This window comes from Rhinatrema bivittatum, chromosome 1, assembly GCF_901001135.1.
Source record: "Rhinatrema bivittatum chromosome 1, aRhiBiv1.1, whole genome shotgun sequence".
NCBI classification, from domain to species: Eukaryota; Metazoa; Chordata; class Amphibia; order Gymnophiona; family Rhinatrematidae; genus Rhinatrema; species Rhinatrema bivittatum.
Genome location: NC_042615.1, coordinates 310,965,449 through 310,983,123, shown reverse-complemented (window position 1 = coordinate 310,983,123; position 17,675 = coordinate 310,965,449). Strand labels below are relative to the sequence as shown.

Below are 17,675 nucleotides of genomic sequence, written 5' to 3'. Positions count from 1 at the left end.
CAGCCTTCCAGAGGAGTGGCACACTATTCATCCCATTTCACAATCATCGTTATCCCCAAAACAAGAGGATGGACCTTGTTCATTAAATAATTTTTATGCGGGCACAGAGGCGGCAGTTCCAAGTTGCTCCCTTTGTTGTGGGCGTGTGCGGATTTTTGTACATGTGTCCAGGGCAGATCAATTTTCAAAGAGAAGCTACCTGGGAGCTACACCTTAACGTATACGAGTACAAAATGGAGCAGAAAGCGAGCAAAACAATGCGCGCGCATACAGAAATCAAATGCATGTGTGCTATTTTCTTCCCACCAACCAAAACGCACCTCTGGGAATGTCTCTTTTTAATCTGGCTAAAAGCACATATGTCATGAAAGCCCATGTGCACTTTTCAGAGGATAGAGGGAGGCAGTTTTCAGCCAGGCCAAGCTACCTGAACAAATGGTTTTGAAAACTGAAAATCAAGAATGAATAAGGACCATTATCTTAGCCTCCCGTTTACAAAATAAATAAATAAATAAATTTGCATCTCAAATGTTAGATCTAGCTGCTGATCACATACCATGACATCAGTGTTTCCAATGCACTCAAAGGAATAGGCCACGCCCTCACCACCCGTCATTCCAATCAGCACCTCCTGAATGGGCCTGTCGTAGTCCTGAGGACTGATGCATTCAGTTGCTCCGCACTGCTTTGCTTTCTCAAACTTGTCCTTGTTGATATCAATGCCAATGATGCGAGTAGCCCCGGCTGCTTTACAGCCTATGACAACCGATAGGCCGACTCCTCCCAAACCAAACACAGCACAAGTAGAACCAGGTTCCACCTACGATGACAGGAAGAATAAAGAACATCTGTTAGAATCTGCAGCATTGACAGAACACAGAATAATATGAGGTGTTCAATTTTTTGTGCGAGTCAAGGAGCTTGATTCAAACTATGACCTGCCACAGTCACGATGACAACAATGATTCAAATTCATCAGGCCCTTTAACTTGCGTTTTACCATACTCTCCATTAGCTTCACGTATATCGGCATTGGTATTATATCACTGGCCAATACTGAAAATGCACCAGATTTTTTCAGATCGCCCTTTAATAGCATATAGCCGTGCATGCAATATTAAAGATATGCTAGACATTCTTTTCAGCAAGATTCTCCTGTTCCATCAGAGTCACTATCTTTAGGGCATTGGATGTGTAATAAATGCTCTTTATGTCATCAAGCCATTACTGGTGAACATTGGCAAGATCTTCAAGGTAACATACATCGTGCATTTAATCACACAGACTGTCTCTCTTTGAATGTGATATATTTGATTCAATGCCGCTGTCCATTATTATACATCGGGAGAATCAAGAGATCAATCAGAACAAGACTGACAGAGCGTCGTAGCTGTTTAATGATGAAAATATTACAAGCATCGATGGTCTCCCACTGTATTGGGCAATCCCATGAGTTTTGTGAACTGAATTGGAGAGTCATTGAACCAGTAGGGCAAAATCCACGAGGTGGGAATCCCCAAACCCGTTTAAATTATAAAGAACAACAGTGGATACATAAGTTAAACACAGTTTACCCTGCAGGACTGAATGTTGCTGCAGAGTGGTATTCATTACTTTAAGAATGTCTAACAACTGAGATTTTGGAACTAGGATTGATTTAATGACATCATAATGATTGACATGACTATGCCTTTAAAAAACATCTGATTAAGACTTCCGGTAAGTTGACCGGAAAAATGTTTATTACATCACCAAGGTGAATGCGAGACGAACACGCCAACAATGAGTACCCTTTTTGAGAGTTATAATGAAATACTTTCAAATATGGAACTAATTTGGAGTAGTAGCCTGCCAAAAAACGTTTGCATAACATCGTATATTGCTATCATGTGTTGTAGACGCTGACTACGCCCTTGAAAAAGAACGAATTCCGTTCGAAACATGGACCCATGTCGGGCTCTTTTGGCATCATACAATGTTTAAAGAGAACTAACGGCGTCAAATCTTAAGCTAAGTTTTAACTTAAGCTCACACTGGGAATTTGGTATTTGGATAAAAAGCATATATATAAAAATAAGAAAAAAAAAGACATTATCGCCATCATTGATCAATGATTAAATATAAGGCAGAGTAATAAGGTCAGAGAACCATACGAGGATGCCTATTATGAAGGTCAAAAATAATTAATAGAAGTGTCTGTTTAAATTCATTGGGAGGTTTCTGGTTTATTGACTGTTATCTTTGATAAGTACCACAACCTTATTCCATTTCAAAAGTAGGCATACGTGGTAATTGTTAGATGCTTTAAACATGTCACTGTTTTTTTACAATACTATATATTACTAAATTCTGAGTTAATTTGGTGGAAACAGGGTATTGGGCCTTGGTGCTGGAACCAATCCCCCATTTATAACATTGTTCTTATGGGAAAATTGGTTTCAACTTATGTTGTTTCATCTTAAGGTGCGGTATTCAGGAACCAACTGTGTCTTAAGTCTGAGCACATCCTGTACAGTTAAGTATTCCCCTTCCTACATATCTTCATAGATTGAAATTTGGTCCAGTCAGGAATTTTTTGGCTTTCTAGTCTGCATGCACTTTTTTTTTCTGTTGTTGCTGGGTTACCAAATGTGTATACATTGGAATCAAGAGGAGAGATTTTGATCTTTGTTTACTGGTTTCCCTGAGCTATCTGGCCTAAAGTGAAAGGTCTGATTAGCCAGAGAGCACCTCCCCTTCTAGCCTGAATCCACATCAAACCACGCACTCCTCCTACAGACACCCAACTTAAAGATACATGCATTCCGCAGTTCTCCCCTCAATGGCTAGTCTTCACCTTGGCAGTGTTGATGGCAGCCCCATAACCAGTGGAAAATCCACAGCCAAAAAGGCAGGCTTTATCCAGGGGGACATCAGCATCGATTTTCACAATGGCGTCATCTGGCACAACGGTGTACTCAGAGAAGGTGCTGGTCCACAGGAAGTGGTGAACCTGCGTCCCTTTGCAGGTAAACCTGCTCGTCTTGTCTGGCATCAGATTCTGAGGTTCCTTCAAACTGTTCAACAAAGACACAAAAAACTGGTCAAAAAAAAAAAAGAAAATTAGGCTTGGTAGTGTCTTCTGTCATAATTAGGATTTCGGATAAAACAAACTAAACTGGGTCTTGAAGCAACAGTTGGTCTTTGGATGCAGACAGGAACTGCACTTTCTGCACTGCGGAATGCAAAGTGGGATGACCTTATCCCCTAGAAAAAAAAATGTCTTTTGTTAAAAATATAGAATATGGAGAAATAGTGTCCACATACAGTCAGCTCGACAGACTGAAACCAGTATGTCATCATTACAGTCATTTCAGTGCTATGCAAACCTATGGCTTTGTTAAAATTCAAACTAATCCTGCAGAGAAAGTACAATCCCACAATAGCTGTCTTCCTTGAAGAAAACAAACAATACATTCTGCAAGCACTCTGCACTAGTAAATATATTTACATTATATTACGCTATCAATTGGTATAAGCCAAACATTACCTGTTATTCTACAAAGTTACAATAATAAACATGAGGTTAAAAAAAAAAGAAGTTAATTCTGTTCTGCTATGGAAAAAGTGAGATTATACAACAGTTGCTGTGGCCTACATATAGTACAAATCCAAATGTATGGTTCACTGGTATCTACTTCATATGCATATTGTTAAGCCATCAAAATTCAAACTTAAAATTTTAAATTTTGTGGGACCCTTACTCAAAGAGTCAGTAATTAATAACAAACTCTTATTGTGGTATCGGGTCACTTTACTTTATTTTCATTATCTTTTCAATTTTTTGTCTTTTTCATCGCATATGAATAAAATCCCAAAGTGTACTGAGAAACTTCAAGATGTACAGACAGCTATGGGAATCAGTACAGTGGTCAGCAGGCACTCATAGCATCCGCAGGCCATGAATTGCCCCTGAGAATCTGTGACTTGTCACCTGGCTTTAGGTCAGTAACTCCTTCGCCAACACTTTCAACTATTCCAGCTGCCTCATGGCCCAGGATTACTGGGAACTCAATGCCTCCCATAATTCCTTCCAATGCATGATCATCTGTCCGACAAATTCCAGTGGTCAAGATCTATAGGGAATGTAAAGGAAAAGTTGGAGAGTGGTTGTGCAATCACATTTCAATAGAGGTGAACACAGTTCCATATGAAAAAGAGAAAATGAAATGATGCATTCACATAAGAAATGCCATATTGGGTCAGACCGAAGGTCCAACAAATCCAGTGCCTGGCAGATGAAAGTTAATGTGGACAAGTGCAAGGTGATATATGTAGGGAAAAAAACCCTTGCTATAGTTACACGATGTTAGGTTCCATATTAGGAGTTACCACCCAGGAAAGAGATCTAGGCATATTAGAGTATAATACATTGAAATAATTGGCTCAGTGTGCTGTGGTGGTCAAAAAAGCAAACAGAATGTTAGGAAGAGAATGGTGAATAAAATGGAAAAAATGTCATAATGACTCTATATCGCTCCATGGTGAGACCGCACCTTGAATACTGTGTGCAATTCTGGTCGCCACATCTCAAAAAAGATATAGTTGCACTAGAGAAAGTGCAGAGAAGGGCGACCAAAATGATAAAGGACATGGAACGGCTCCCCTATGAGAAAAGTCTAAAGAGGTTAGGTTATTCAGCTTGAAGAAGAGATAGCTGAGGGGGGAATATGATAGAAGTCTACAAAATCATGAAAAGACTTGAACAGGTAAATGTAAATTGGTTATTTACCCTTGCAGACAATAAAAGGACTAGGGGGCACTCCATGACGTTAGCAAGTAGCTCATTTAAAACAAATTGGAGAAAATTCTTTTTCACTCAATGCATAATTAAGCTCTGGAATTCATTGCCAGAGGATGTGGTTACAGCAGTTAGTGTAACTGGATTTAAAAAATGTTTGGATACGTTCCTAGAAGAGAAGTCTATAAACTGCTATTAATCAATAAGGAATAGTATCTTGGGATCTATTTAATGTTTGGGTGCTTGCCAGGCACTTGTGACTTGGATTGACCACTGTTGGAAACAGGATGCTGGGCTTGATGGACCCTTGGTCTGACCCAGTATGGCATGTAATGTTCTTATGTTCCTCAGAGTTAACTCCATTTACCATTACCTTCTGTCACCTCCCACTCAACCAGTTTCTAACCCAGTCACTTTAAAGCCTATACCAAGGACGCTCAATTTATTTATTAGTCGCCTATGCAGAACCTTGTCAAAGGCCTTACTGAAATCAAAGTACACTACACATTTAGAGTTCCCCCCACTCCAATTCTCTGGCCAACCAATCAAAGAAATTGATTAGATTCATCTGCCTAGACCTATCTCTGGTATAACCATGCTATTTTGGAACTTGCAATCCATTGGATTCCAGAAACTACACTATCCTCTGTTTAGCAGCAATTCCATTAAATTTGCTCATCACAGAGGTCAGATTAACTGTTCCAAACCTCCTCTTTACTTCCATTTCTATGACTAGGAATTAAATCCATCCATCTTCAGTCCAAAGCTGGCATAGCCTAGTGGTTAGAACAGCGGGCTGTGAACCAGGGAAGTCAGGGTTCAAATCTCACTGCTGTTTCTTTTGACCTTGGTCAAGTCACTTCACTCTCCATTGCTTCAGGTACAAACAGATTGTGAGCCTCCACCCCCCCCCCCCCCCCCCCCAGGACAGAGAAATATCTATTGTACCTTAATGTAATCTGCTTTGAAATGTCTGAAAGGTGGAATATAAATAAATACTAGCTAGGTTAGGGCCTAATTTTGGCAGCAGAAGAGGACCAGAAGGCTCATCTGCTCTTACCCAGCAGTCCCCGGGAGAGGAATCCAGGAGTCACTGCAAGCAAGTCCAGGCTTCAGGCTCCACCACCCCAGCTTCCAGATGCCCCATTCATATAAAAATCTGCTAAACATATATCAAGTATTTCAAAAGAGACACATCAAATAACACCCAACAATTAAAATAAGGATTTTAAAAAATTCCCTGTTATCCATACCTTGGAACTTTAGATTTCCAGATGCCTTGAAATTGTCATGGATTAGCAGGCTGAGAGTAATTGGGGTAGTTGTACACACACATGCTCCTTTCTCACACACACACACACACACACACACACACACACACACACACACATGCTCTCTCTCACTCTCGCACATACAGGCTCTCACTGTCCCACATACAAGCACACATCCCCTCTCACTCCCACATACATGCTCTCACTGTCCTACATACAAGCACACATCCTCTCTCACTCCCACAAACATGCTCTCACTCTCCCACATAGATGCATACATGCTCTCTCTCACTTTCCCACACACAAGCATACATGCTCTCTCACTCTCCCACACATGCTCTCACTGTCTTACATACAAGCACACATCCTCTCTCACTCCCACAAACATGCTCTCACGCTCCCGCATAGCTGCTTACATGCTCTCTCTCACTTTTCCATACACAAGCACACATGCTTCTCTCTCACTCATTTCCCTTGACTTAGCAGGCAGCAGCAGTCTCCTTCAGCCCCCCATGGCCAAGGGAACAACTTTCGTCCAAGGGACATTGGACTACTTCCGGCAGGGCCTCGCCGAAATTGATGGCATCATAAGTGCTGCCTTAGAAAGTGGAAAGCATTGGGGCCACGTTGCTTTTCCACTAAGGCTGCACTGACTATGCTCTTGATTTTTGATGGGGCCGCGCTGCTTTTTCTTCTGCTGAGGACCCTCCGGTCGCACACTTCTCCTTGGCGCTTTCTGATAGCAGCGTCTACGGCCGTGACCATATTGGCCATAGGCACACCACGGCTCTGCTGCTGAGTGCTACCTAATGTCCTAGATTGGCCTCTACCACAGGCAGGATGCTGGGCTCAAAAGCCCTTTGGTCTGAACCAGAACGGCAATTCTTATGATCTTCCATCTCCTCCCAATCTGTTACTTTTTGGGAAAAGGATAGTTGGCTAAACTATTGAAATACCTTACATCTTGGTCTGGTCTACCAAACAAGTCTAGCCATAGAGTTCAGATTGTACAAAACACACCAGCAGACTGGTGGTAGATGTAGATGTAGATTTCAAGCTTTGTCAGCTGCCTATTTATTCAAAGTGGGATTTAAAATGTTTTGCCTTGTTTATAAGGCACTGCATGGTCTGAGCCTTTTTTATATTAAGGAGCAGGTGATTCAACATGCACCAAGCAGACACCTAAGGCTGTGTCCTTGTAATTCTGCTACTGAGACATTTTAAATTGGCTAAAGCACTATATTGCACATTCTGTTTTGCATCTCTTTTGTGTAGAAGAACTGAGCTCCAAAAAAATAATAAAAAAAAAGATTAGCCAAGAATCTACTGTTGTTTCACCATCTTGTAATAACATGTCTCTTTATGCAACTTTTTTATTCCTCTGCTTGGTTATTTTTAATTGGTTTAATTAATTCGCTGCTTACTTTTAGTTGCTATTATCAATTTTGTATTTATTTTTGATCAGTCTTCTATACTGGTTGACTGGGATTTCTTTTATCAAACTGGGTTTACTGCCATTTGCTAGGTTTTATCTATGCAGAATAGAAATTTTAAAAAAGAAATATTAATTGTGTCTTCAACACAAGATTTTACTACTGTATGGTATATTTATTGAATGCAGAATCATTCAAAGGATTCACTATTGTTTCATTATTTAGGCCTGAACTCTGCACAACCTGCTGACATGCTGCCGATCCCCCAGCCCAAAACGAAGCGGGACTCGGGAGCCTCCACCAAAACACGGCCTCTCCATGCGGCCCGACCTCCGAAGACATGCCACTCTGGAGCTGGTGCTGCGCCACTCAGCACTGCACCCTGCCCCCCCAAAATACCAACTTTTATTATTATTTATTTTTTTTGTAAATGAAAACACCAGCAAGGAGGCACTGGATCCATGCGGAGGGAACCGGACCACCGGCTATCACCCTCGGTGCTGAGTCAAGGGAGCTAAGCAGAGTCACCAACTCGAGCTGCCTGACTGCCTACGACCAGGGAGGATGGTCCCCCTAGGACCTGCCAATTCCCTGGGAGGACCACTGAACCTTCCTGTCCTACCTTGACAGCCGTAAGCTTGCTAGGATTTTTTTTGAGTGAACCCACAAAATGGTTCAGAACCACAGGTTTTGCAGCACCTCCATCTGCTAGAAACAGGAGCTGCAGGTGGCACACCAGGTTAAGACTGGGTGCTCTCAAAAAGTTTTTCTCTCTCTCCATCTGCTGGAAGGGAGGCAAAACCCAGCAGTCTGGACTGATCCGGATACGTACAGGGAATGGTTTCATTTTTTAGGGCCGTCAGAGGCCCTGAACTCTGCACAACCTGACACTTTTGAGGATACATGCTCAGAGACAGCTCTATGCAGTGAAAAGCTACTTTATTCTATGTGCCAAGAATAACTTCACATTTTCAGCTTTCCAGTCTTTTATTGAGATACCAGGTTTACTCTGCAGTATTTTGGCAACAAACAGGCCAAGGAGTAATAGCACGTCGAAAACGCGCGTCCAACCCCCTCGAAACTAATAGCGCCCACAACATGCAAATGCATGTTGATGGCCCTATTAGTTATTCCCGTGCGATTCAGTAAGTAAAATGTGCAGCCAAGCCACACATTTTACTTTCAGAAATGAGCGCCTACCCAAAGGGGGGCGTTAATTTCTGCCGGCACCGGGAAAGTGCACAGAAAAGCACTGTTTTTCTGTACACCCTCCAAATTAATATCATGGTGATATTAAGTCTGAGGTCCCGAAAGTTAAAAATAATTAAAAATAAAAAAATGTTAAATCGGCCCGCAGCTCGCGGGTTGAAAACCGGATGCCAATTTTGCTGGCGTCCGGTTTCCGAACCCGTGGCTGTCAGCGGGTTTGAGAACCGATGCCGGCAAAATTGAGCGTCTGCTATCAAACCCGCTGACAGCCGCCGCTCCTGTCAAAAAAGAGGCGCTGGGGACGTGCTAGTGTCCCTAGCGCCTCTTTTTACCGCGGGCCTTAATTTGAATAGTTTTTTTTAGTGAATCGCGCGCCAGGAGAGCGGGTGCTTGCCCGCTCTCATGAATTTTACTGTATTGGCCTGAATGGTAGGCCAGCACAAGTTCCATCTGAACCCCCTAGACCCAGTTCCTCACAATATCTCTTGCAGCTAGAGCATCCCTGCTCCTGTATCTGGGCAAGCTCTTCCAACTTCACCCCCACCCCACCCGATCTCCTTAAAAAGGCACACTCGCTTCCAGCAGTAGCTGTGTTCCCCTATCGCTGGCCTGGCTCTCTGTAACAGCTAGTTTAACCTTGATTGATTCCCTTTCACAGCTCACCAGGCTACCTCGCCTATCAACCCTGTGTCTCTGGTAGCTCCAAGTTTTATCTTCCCTCAGGCAACTCCAGCTTTATGTCCCCTTGAGGAATAGGGTTCCCTATAGGCTTGCCATCACAGCTCCTTAATTGCCCTGTCGCGTGCGTGTGCATGTGTAAACACAGGATATAAACTGTGCATTTGTTTTATGAATTGCTCTCTGTTATTATTTATCATGTTGTGCATAACCTTGCGTGTATCGCAGAAAGATGGGCCAAAATATGCTTAAATAAATAAACTGAAATCCTGTGTTTACTGAAATATTGTTGCACTAAATATTTTGCAAGTCTCTGCTAGTTTTTAATAAAAACATGGTTCTGGGAGGACAGGGAGAATTAAAAAAAAAAGAGAAACAGGTTTAACCATATACAAACATTGTGAGATTTCCATTACCTTAACGCGAACTTCGTGAGCCTTCGGGGGCGCGACCTCCACTTCCTCAATAGACAGTGGCTTCCTGGGAACCCAGGCAACTGCTGCCCTGCACTTAATGACCTATGAAAAGTATAACGGTTTCATCATGCTCAGCCATTTTTATCAACAATGGTAACAGCAATAAGTTAAGTTCACTGGAGTTTGGTTTAATTCCTCATTCAAAACAGCTGCACTCTAAGAAGCAAGACACCATGGTTCCCCCAAACATTGTACTAGGCCCCTCTCTACTGCATGGAGTAAATCTTTGAAGTTCTGGCAAAGCTTTGACCCTGCTCGGTAAGGGGTAGATTTTCAAAGATGCGCACGGGGTTATAAACGTGCAAAGGGCTGTACGCATCGTGGGCGACATGTATTTTACAAAGTTTGCACATATATGCGCGAACTATGCAAAATACGCGCATGTTTTGCCCACGAGTTGTGTGCGTCCGTTGTGTGCAGCGCGCTGCTATGCGCACATATATTTGTACGTGCCATGCATTCGCACATGCCCATGCGTAAGCCAACGCGAAGGCGAGACTTCCTGCTCCTCCACTGGGTGCAAAATGGCTGGCAGGGGCAGACAGCCAAACTTCACCACCAGGGACGCTGCTCTGCTTGCGTCCCTGGTGGTGGAGAAAGAACGACGGTTGTTCCCCATTACAGGCCGGAGGATGAACTACCCCCGCTTGAGGAGGGCCTGGCAGGAGGTGCAGGCCCGATTCAACCAGCGAGCTTCGCACCCATGTGGAGTAAGTTAACAGTCTTTACAGTTATGTAATCTACTGCAGATGGGGGGCACTGTGGGAGTGTGAAGGTCGGGTTAGGCCTGGGAGGAGGAAAGTGAGTGAGAAACAGAGTGTTATAGTATAGGGTTATGAATGGAAAGTGTGTAATATAAACCCCAAAGATTATTTCCATTGCTTATTTGCTCCATGACTACTGAACCTCAGTATCATGGTTCTTCATGGTTGCAAAATGTTGTTATAGCACTCATTGTCACATACCAGTATGCAAGTCCTATTAGCACCTACAGAGTACACTCATGGTACTGTTTCCATGTTTTCCAATAGATGAGGACCTGAAGAAGGCAGCTCAGTGGCTGCGCCTAAAGAAGAGGAGGTGGCTGGAGTGGCTGCGGGTGGAGTGGGCTGGGCCTGGTGGTAAGTGATCCTTCCATGCTAATGGAATGTTCTTACATGTTTTTCCACATGAATGGATGGTTTATACTGATCCCTCCTTTTGTTTTAAAATGCTGCAGAACCTGAACAGGAAAAGCCAGGCCCAGCTCCGGGGGGGGGGGGGGGGGGGCTGGACTCCCCCCCGGAGTCAACATCGCAGGTGGCAGCCACCTCCCAATGAAGAGGCGCACCCTGGGTCTCTTCCTAGTCCTCCCCCCCCCCCACATAGGGCATCCTCCCCGTTTTGCCCGGGGAGCTGGGAATGCGGGGACACAGGCAGGCCAGCACAAAAAGTCGCGCACATGAAAAAAAGAGGCGTATACATGACTAACGCGCACATGACATATTTTATAAGGGACGCGCTCATATGACCTGGCGCGTTCAGCCAATCTCACGTGCGTATATTTACTTCTGCCTGCCTGTATGCTCGAGCGACTGCTTACTTTCAAGTTTCCTCGGTTGTTTCCAGTTTCTTGGGCTCCTCGCTACCGGTCACTCGATTCAGGAGGAAGACAGAAGGTGGGAGGAAGAGCTAGTGGGACTACTGGTGGTAACTGGGAAACTGTAAAATGTTTACGTATGCACTCTTGAATTTTGTCTAACGGAAAGAGACTGCAACAGGAGGTGATAACACAAGGAACAGCAATTCAGTGGCATATTTTGCATTTCTGTTTCTCCACATGATTATAATAGCTGCATGGGTCCTCCAATCTATACAGCTCAGAAGAGAAAGAGAGAGGAGAAGAGGAATGCTGAGAATGAGGAGGTACCCTTTACACAGAGTTTACGACTCGGTCACATTTTCTGGATCCGAGGAGGAAGTAATGCGCAAGTTCAGATTTAATAAGGGAACCATTCTGTACCACTGCCAAATGTTAGAGCCTGAAATGTAACCTACCACCCAAAGGGGCCATGCCTTGCTTGTACACCTCAAGGTGACTACCGCCTTGGCCTTTTTTGCTACTGGCACCTTCCAAACACCTTTAGGAATTACATCTGGAATTACTCAGTCTACCACCTCAAGGTATCTAGAGCAGGTCCTGGCTGTCTTGCTCAGGAAAACACAACACTTTATCTCCTTCCCCTTCCGAAGAAAGGAACATTAACAAATAATGACTGATTTATTTATTTATTTAGTGTTTTTATATACCGACATTCTCGATATATATATCAAATCAAGTCGGTTTCCATATAACACAACTGTCGCCGGTAAGGCGTTACATTAAACAATAAACAGAGTATTGAACAGAGAACGTGTAGCGTTACATTAAACAATCAACAGATTATTGAACAAATGTAAATCAATAAATATTAAATGTAAATAAGATATATAAAATATTAAAATAGACGCCAAAAATTCTTCTAATAATATGAATAAATGGTACGATAACTGCAAATAATTGTTAGTTAAGGTTGAATTGTACTGGTAGGGGTAAACAGGAGACAGTTTTCTATCAAATTGATTGCTTCCCCTCATTCTTGGGAGCTATTGATTGCACTAATGTGCCCATAAGGGCACCAGGAGGAGATGAGGCCACCTACCACAACCGCAAGGTCTGCAACGCCAAGGGTATCATCATTAATGTGGTGTCCCATTTTCCAGGATCCACTCATGATGCCTACATTCTATCACAATCCAGAATTCATGACCACTTCCAGCAAGGACACATCACTGGGGGATGGCTTCTAGGTTGTAAGCTACCCACCACTTCTAACATACATAGTTCCCAGCTTTCTTTTTGTCATCCTTATATTTAGGGTGCCTCTGCAGGGCTCCTCTAAACTAGCCCTGTGAGCTGTGCCACAATGAGACCCAGAAGGTATATGTTATTCTGATTTTCTGTGTCTTCTCCTCCTACAGGTGGCAGAGGCTATCCACTGAAAGCCTGGCTCATGATCCCCATTGCCTCCCCTGCAACTGCCGCTGAGTGTCGCTACCTCAGGGCACGCTGTAAGACCAGGGCTGTCATAGAGAGAACCTTTGGCTTACTTAACTCACGCTTCTGCTGTCTGGACAGATCTGGAAGATGCCTTCTTTACAGCCCCCCTAAAGTGTGTGAGATCTTTCTAGCCTGCTGTATGCTACATAACCTTGCACTAAACAGACACATGCCTTCTCGAGAGGAGGCCCATCAAGAGAATGAGGAGGAGGAAGAGCATCTGGCTCAGGGTGAATTGCAAGAAATCCATCGCTTGAGTCAAAGGCAGGCTATACAACAAAGGAGCACTCTCATAGAAAGTCATTTCAGAAGGTGATAGTGGATTTATTTACAATAAAGTACTTATGTAAAAAAAGTGCATTCATTTACAAAAAAGTGCAGATAAATAATAGTTAAGAAACTAAAAGATCACTTCCTTGGCTGTCCTCTCTTTCTGGCTTCAGGAAGCTTAGGATGCTCCAACCTGGAGCTCCTGCGCAGTGGACTCCTGCCACTGCTCACGCTACCCTCAGAGAGCAAAGGGGTTTGGGGCAGTTCTAGTTCATAGCTGCAGGAAGGTACAGCCGGAGGCTGCAGCAGCTCTGGTAGTGATGGGGGAAGCATGACAGGTGGTGCTTTTCAGCACGGGCAGGTGCCATTCATGGGAAGGGTGGCCCATAAGGTGGAGGGTAATGCATCCAGGGCACCATGAAAGGACATGGGCCCACAGGTGGCTGCGGCTGCACAGGGGGCATCCATCCTCCACACTGCCGTTTGTTCATCATTTGCCCGGCAAAGGTCCTGTATCGCCTGCTGAATCCCCTGCCCTTCACTGATGGTATCACGGAGGGACTCTGCTTCCTGCCCCACCACATCTGGCAGGCCTGAGATAGCGTCCAAGAGGCTGGTGCTTTCCTGTAGTAACAGTCTCTCTGCCTGACTTGCAACCAGTTCAGGTTGGTCAGACACACTGTTGTCCTGCAGGCGATCCTGTAGCAGATCAGTCAGAGTATCCTCCGGCTCCTCTTCCTCCTCAGGCTGTTCCAGCTGTTCAAGGGCTCCCCCTTCCTCCTCATCCAAGGAGGAAGGGGGAGCTGGTACAGCCTTTGGGGTCATCTAGGTGCAGGTCCAGGATGCTCATCATCTGGCTCCTCTACAAAAAAAGACATAAAAAAATATCAAAACACTGCCAATCTGTGTGTTCTGTACTTTGGTTCATATGGGATGCATGCTACACTAGATAGACCTAATAACTAGTCCTGTGGTACAGAGCTATTAATGCCACAGGCATTCTATATGCCACAACCCAGCTTTACACTCCAGATGGTATTCCTTATGGCAGAGGGAGGGCTTAAGCCAGACAGCAGAGTGCTTGGGGATTATGATTTCCAAAGGAGACAGAGCACTCTCACTGTGCTGCACAGATTTGGGGCACAGTCTACCACTTACACAAACACAAGGCCCTGTCCTTTGAAGATTCATGAAAGTGGCTAGAATCATAAAAAAAAACAAAACAAAAACCAAGAGACCCCCAAATGTTATTTGCACTGCAGGGACACATGACATTTCGTATCTGTTGGGGGCCTTGTGAGGTGGAAAGTGGCAGAGGAGATAGGCCTAGGGTGAGCATACAGCTCCTTGTCAAGGGAGAACCAGTCAATCCAGACGTGGTTTTATCCCATTGCTTTCATAGAAAAGTTGTTAGATTTCCCTAAGAAAAGCAGAACAATGTCTCATTGCATGCATTGTGGTAAGCCCTGAGCTGGTTCATTGTTTTTTCCGTTGACCAGGAGCTACTTGGTCACTCTACATGCAGAGGTAAATTATAAAACAGCCAGTGCAATATTCTTGCTTTTCTCATGGAGCTATATGGTCACCCTACATAGGTCCTAACAAAGAACCTCCCTTATGCATTTTAATACACAGGTTATGCAACTAAACCTCAAAGATTCAACTTTATTAGGCCATTATAAATACTGATAGTGTTTCTTCATACACACATGATAGCCACTGCACAGTTTGACCTAGCTTATATGTACAAAACTGCAGCAGACACAAAGTGTATGCTGGCTTTGTACATAAGTGTGTAGATCATCATTCCTACAATTTTAGGGGACTTTTTTTTTTTTGCAATCGTTATCCTATGTTCATTAAGGAGCTTAACAGAAACTGTTGTACTCTATACTGTGTACATACGGATAGGTTGAGATGTCACCAAAGGAAAATTAGTTTCTTACCTGATAATTTTCTTTCCTGTAGTACCTAGGATCAGTCCAGACTGCTGGGTTATGCCTCCCGTCCAGCAGATGGAGTCAGAGAAAAGCTGAAAAGCACCCCCTAGATATATTGGTGTGCCACCTGCGATCCCTCAGTATAAAGAATATCAAAGCAGAATGAATCATAGAAACATCCACTCCTGCTGAATAGTAAACTCCTTTAACTCAACCAATGACTAGATCAATTAGGCCTAGTGCTCTAGAAACATAGAAATGACGGCAGAAGAAGACCAATCGGCCCATCCAGTCTGCCCAGCAAGCTTCACACTTCTTTTTTCTCATACTTATCTGTTTCTCTTGGCAACCTTTGGTTCTATTTCCCTTTCACCCCCCACCATTAATGTAGAGAGCAGTGATGGAGCTGCATCCAAGTGAAATATCAAGCTTGATTAGTTAGGGGTAGTAACCGCCATAATAAGCAAGCTACACCCATGCTTATTTGTTTACTCAGACTATGTTATTCAGCCCTTATTGGTTGTTTTTCTTCTCCTCTACCGTTGAAGCAGAGAGCTATGCTGGATATGCGTGAAGTATCAGTTTTTCTTCTCTCCTGCCGTTGAAGCAGAGAGCTATGCTGGATATGCGTGCAGTATCAGTTTTTTCTTCTCCCCTGCCATTGAAGCAGAGAGCTATGCTATGAAAATAGAAAACCCTGTATAACTTGCCTGAAACTAAGCACCAACACATATTCCGATATTCTGCAGCTGCAGGAACTGTAAGGAGACAAATGAACAGAAAGAAATACGAGCGGACTCTCCAGTAGCAAACAGACTTGGGCGGGCATCTGGACTGATCCTAGGTACTACAGGAACGAAAATTATCAGGTAAGAAACTAATTTTCCTTTCCCTGTACGTACCAGGATCAGTCCAGACTACTGGGATGTACCCGAGCCGCCTTAAATGGGGTGGGACCCAGAGAGTCCCGCTCGAATCACAGTGCTACCAAAAGAATCCGCCAACGGATCACAGATATCTAACCGATAATGTCGAGCAAATGTGTGCAAGGACTTCCAAATGGCCGCCCTGCAAATCTCTTGAGGAGACACAAACTGACTTTCAGCCCATGATGCCGCCTGAGAATGAAGAGAGTGAGCCTTAAGCCCATCCGGTACAGGCCATCCGCACCCAATGTATGCGGAAGCAATGGTGCTTTTCAACCAGCGGGCGGCAGTAGTCTTGGAAGCCTGAAGACCCTTCTTGGGGCCATTCCACAAAACAAATAGATGATCCGACCGTTGAAAATCATTAGTCACCTCCAAGTACCGCAGAAGTGCCCGACGGACATCCAAAGGCCTCAGATCCAGACCTTGAGAAGAGCGGATATCATCCTCAGAGAAGGCAGGTAATTCCACCGCCTGATTGACGTGGAAGGCCGAAACCACCTTAGGCAAGAAAGAAGGTACCTTGTGCAGGGACACTCCGGACTCAGATATACGCAAAAACGGCTCCCTGCATGACAATGCCTGAAGTTCCGAAACGCAACGCGCTGAAGAAATAGCCACTAGAAATACTGTCTTGAGAGTTAAATCCTTCAAAGTGGCTCTCTTGATAGGTTCAAATGGAGAAGCGCAGAGACCGCGGAGAACCAAATTCAAGCTCCAGGATGGACATGGAGCCCTAACAGGGGGACGCAAATTCCTAACCCCACGTAAAAATGAGCAACGTCTGGGTGGCAGGCAAGGGAGAACCATCAATCCTGCCGCTCAGGCAGCCCAGGACCGCTACCTGCACGCGAAGCGAACTGTAAGCTAAGCCCTTTTTCAAACCGTCCTGCAAAAACGCGAGAATATGCCCCAAAGAGGCCCTCCGTGGCGACAGCTTTAACCTACTGCACCAGAAGTCAAAGACCTTCCAAACTCTAGCATAGGCGAGAGACGTCGAGGACTTGCGTGCCCTGAGAAGAATAGAAATCACCGCTTCCAGGTAACCCTTCTTTTTCAGTTGTCTCCACTCATAAGCCAAGCCGCTAGACAAAAGCGATCCGCCAGATGGAAAGATACTGGGCCTTGACTCAGAAGATTCAGGAGATGACCGAGACGCAATGGACCGTCCGCCGCCAGATTGACCATATCCGCGAACCACGGTCTTCTTGGCCACTCCGGGGCCAATAGAATTACCAGACCCCGGTGAGATTCGATGCGTCTTAACACCTTTCCCACTAGGGGCCACAGTGGAAACACATAAAAAAGGATATGTGGAGGCCACGGAAGTACCATCGCATCCACCCCTTCCGATCCTTGTTCCCTCTTTCGACTGAAAAAGCGAGCCGCTTTGGCGTTTCGCCGAGTCGCCATTAAATCCAAACGCGGTGTTCCCCAACGTCAAGTTATAAGTTGCATCACCTCGGCCGACAGTTCCCACTCTCCTGGATCCAGGTGTTGTCGACTGAGAAAATCTGCCTGAACACTGTCCACGCCTGCGATGTGTGAGGCCGTGATGCGGGTCAGCTTGCGTTCCGCCCAGGCCATTAACAAAGTCGCTTCAGCAGCCACCA

The 17,675-nt window shown here is 44.5% G+C and overlaps 1 protein-coding gene across 1 annotated transcript in view; it reads right to left on the bottom strand.

The window, feature by feature from the left end:
• LOC115089262 (alcohol dehydrogenase 1A-like) overlaps positions 1-17,675 on the bottom strand; it is a 50,282-nt gene that overhangs the window by 24,495 nt on the left and 8,112 nt on the right. Inside the window, exons 2-6 of the mRNA XM_029597391.1 lie at positions 9,788-9,889; positions 3,974-4,115; positions 3,159-3,246; positions 2,837-3,056; positions 557-820 (exon numbers count right to left, since the gene is read on the bottom strand). Coding sequence (XP_029453251.1) covers positions 557-820; positions 2,837-3,056; positions 3,159-3,246; positions 3,974-4,115; positions 9,788-9,889 — 816 coding nt within the window. The remainder of the gene's footprint in view (positions 1-556; positions 821-2,836; positions 3,057-3,158; positions 3,247-3,973; positions 4,116-9,787; positions 9,890-17,675) is intronic.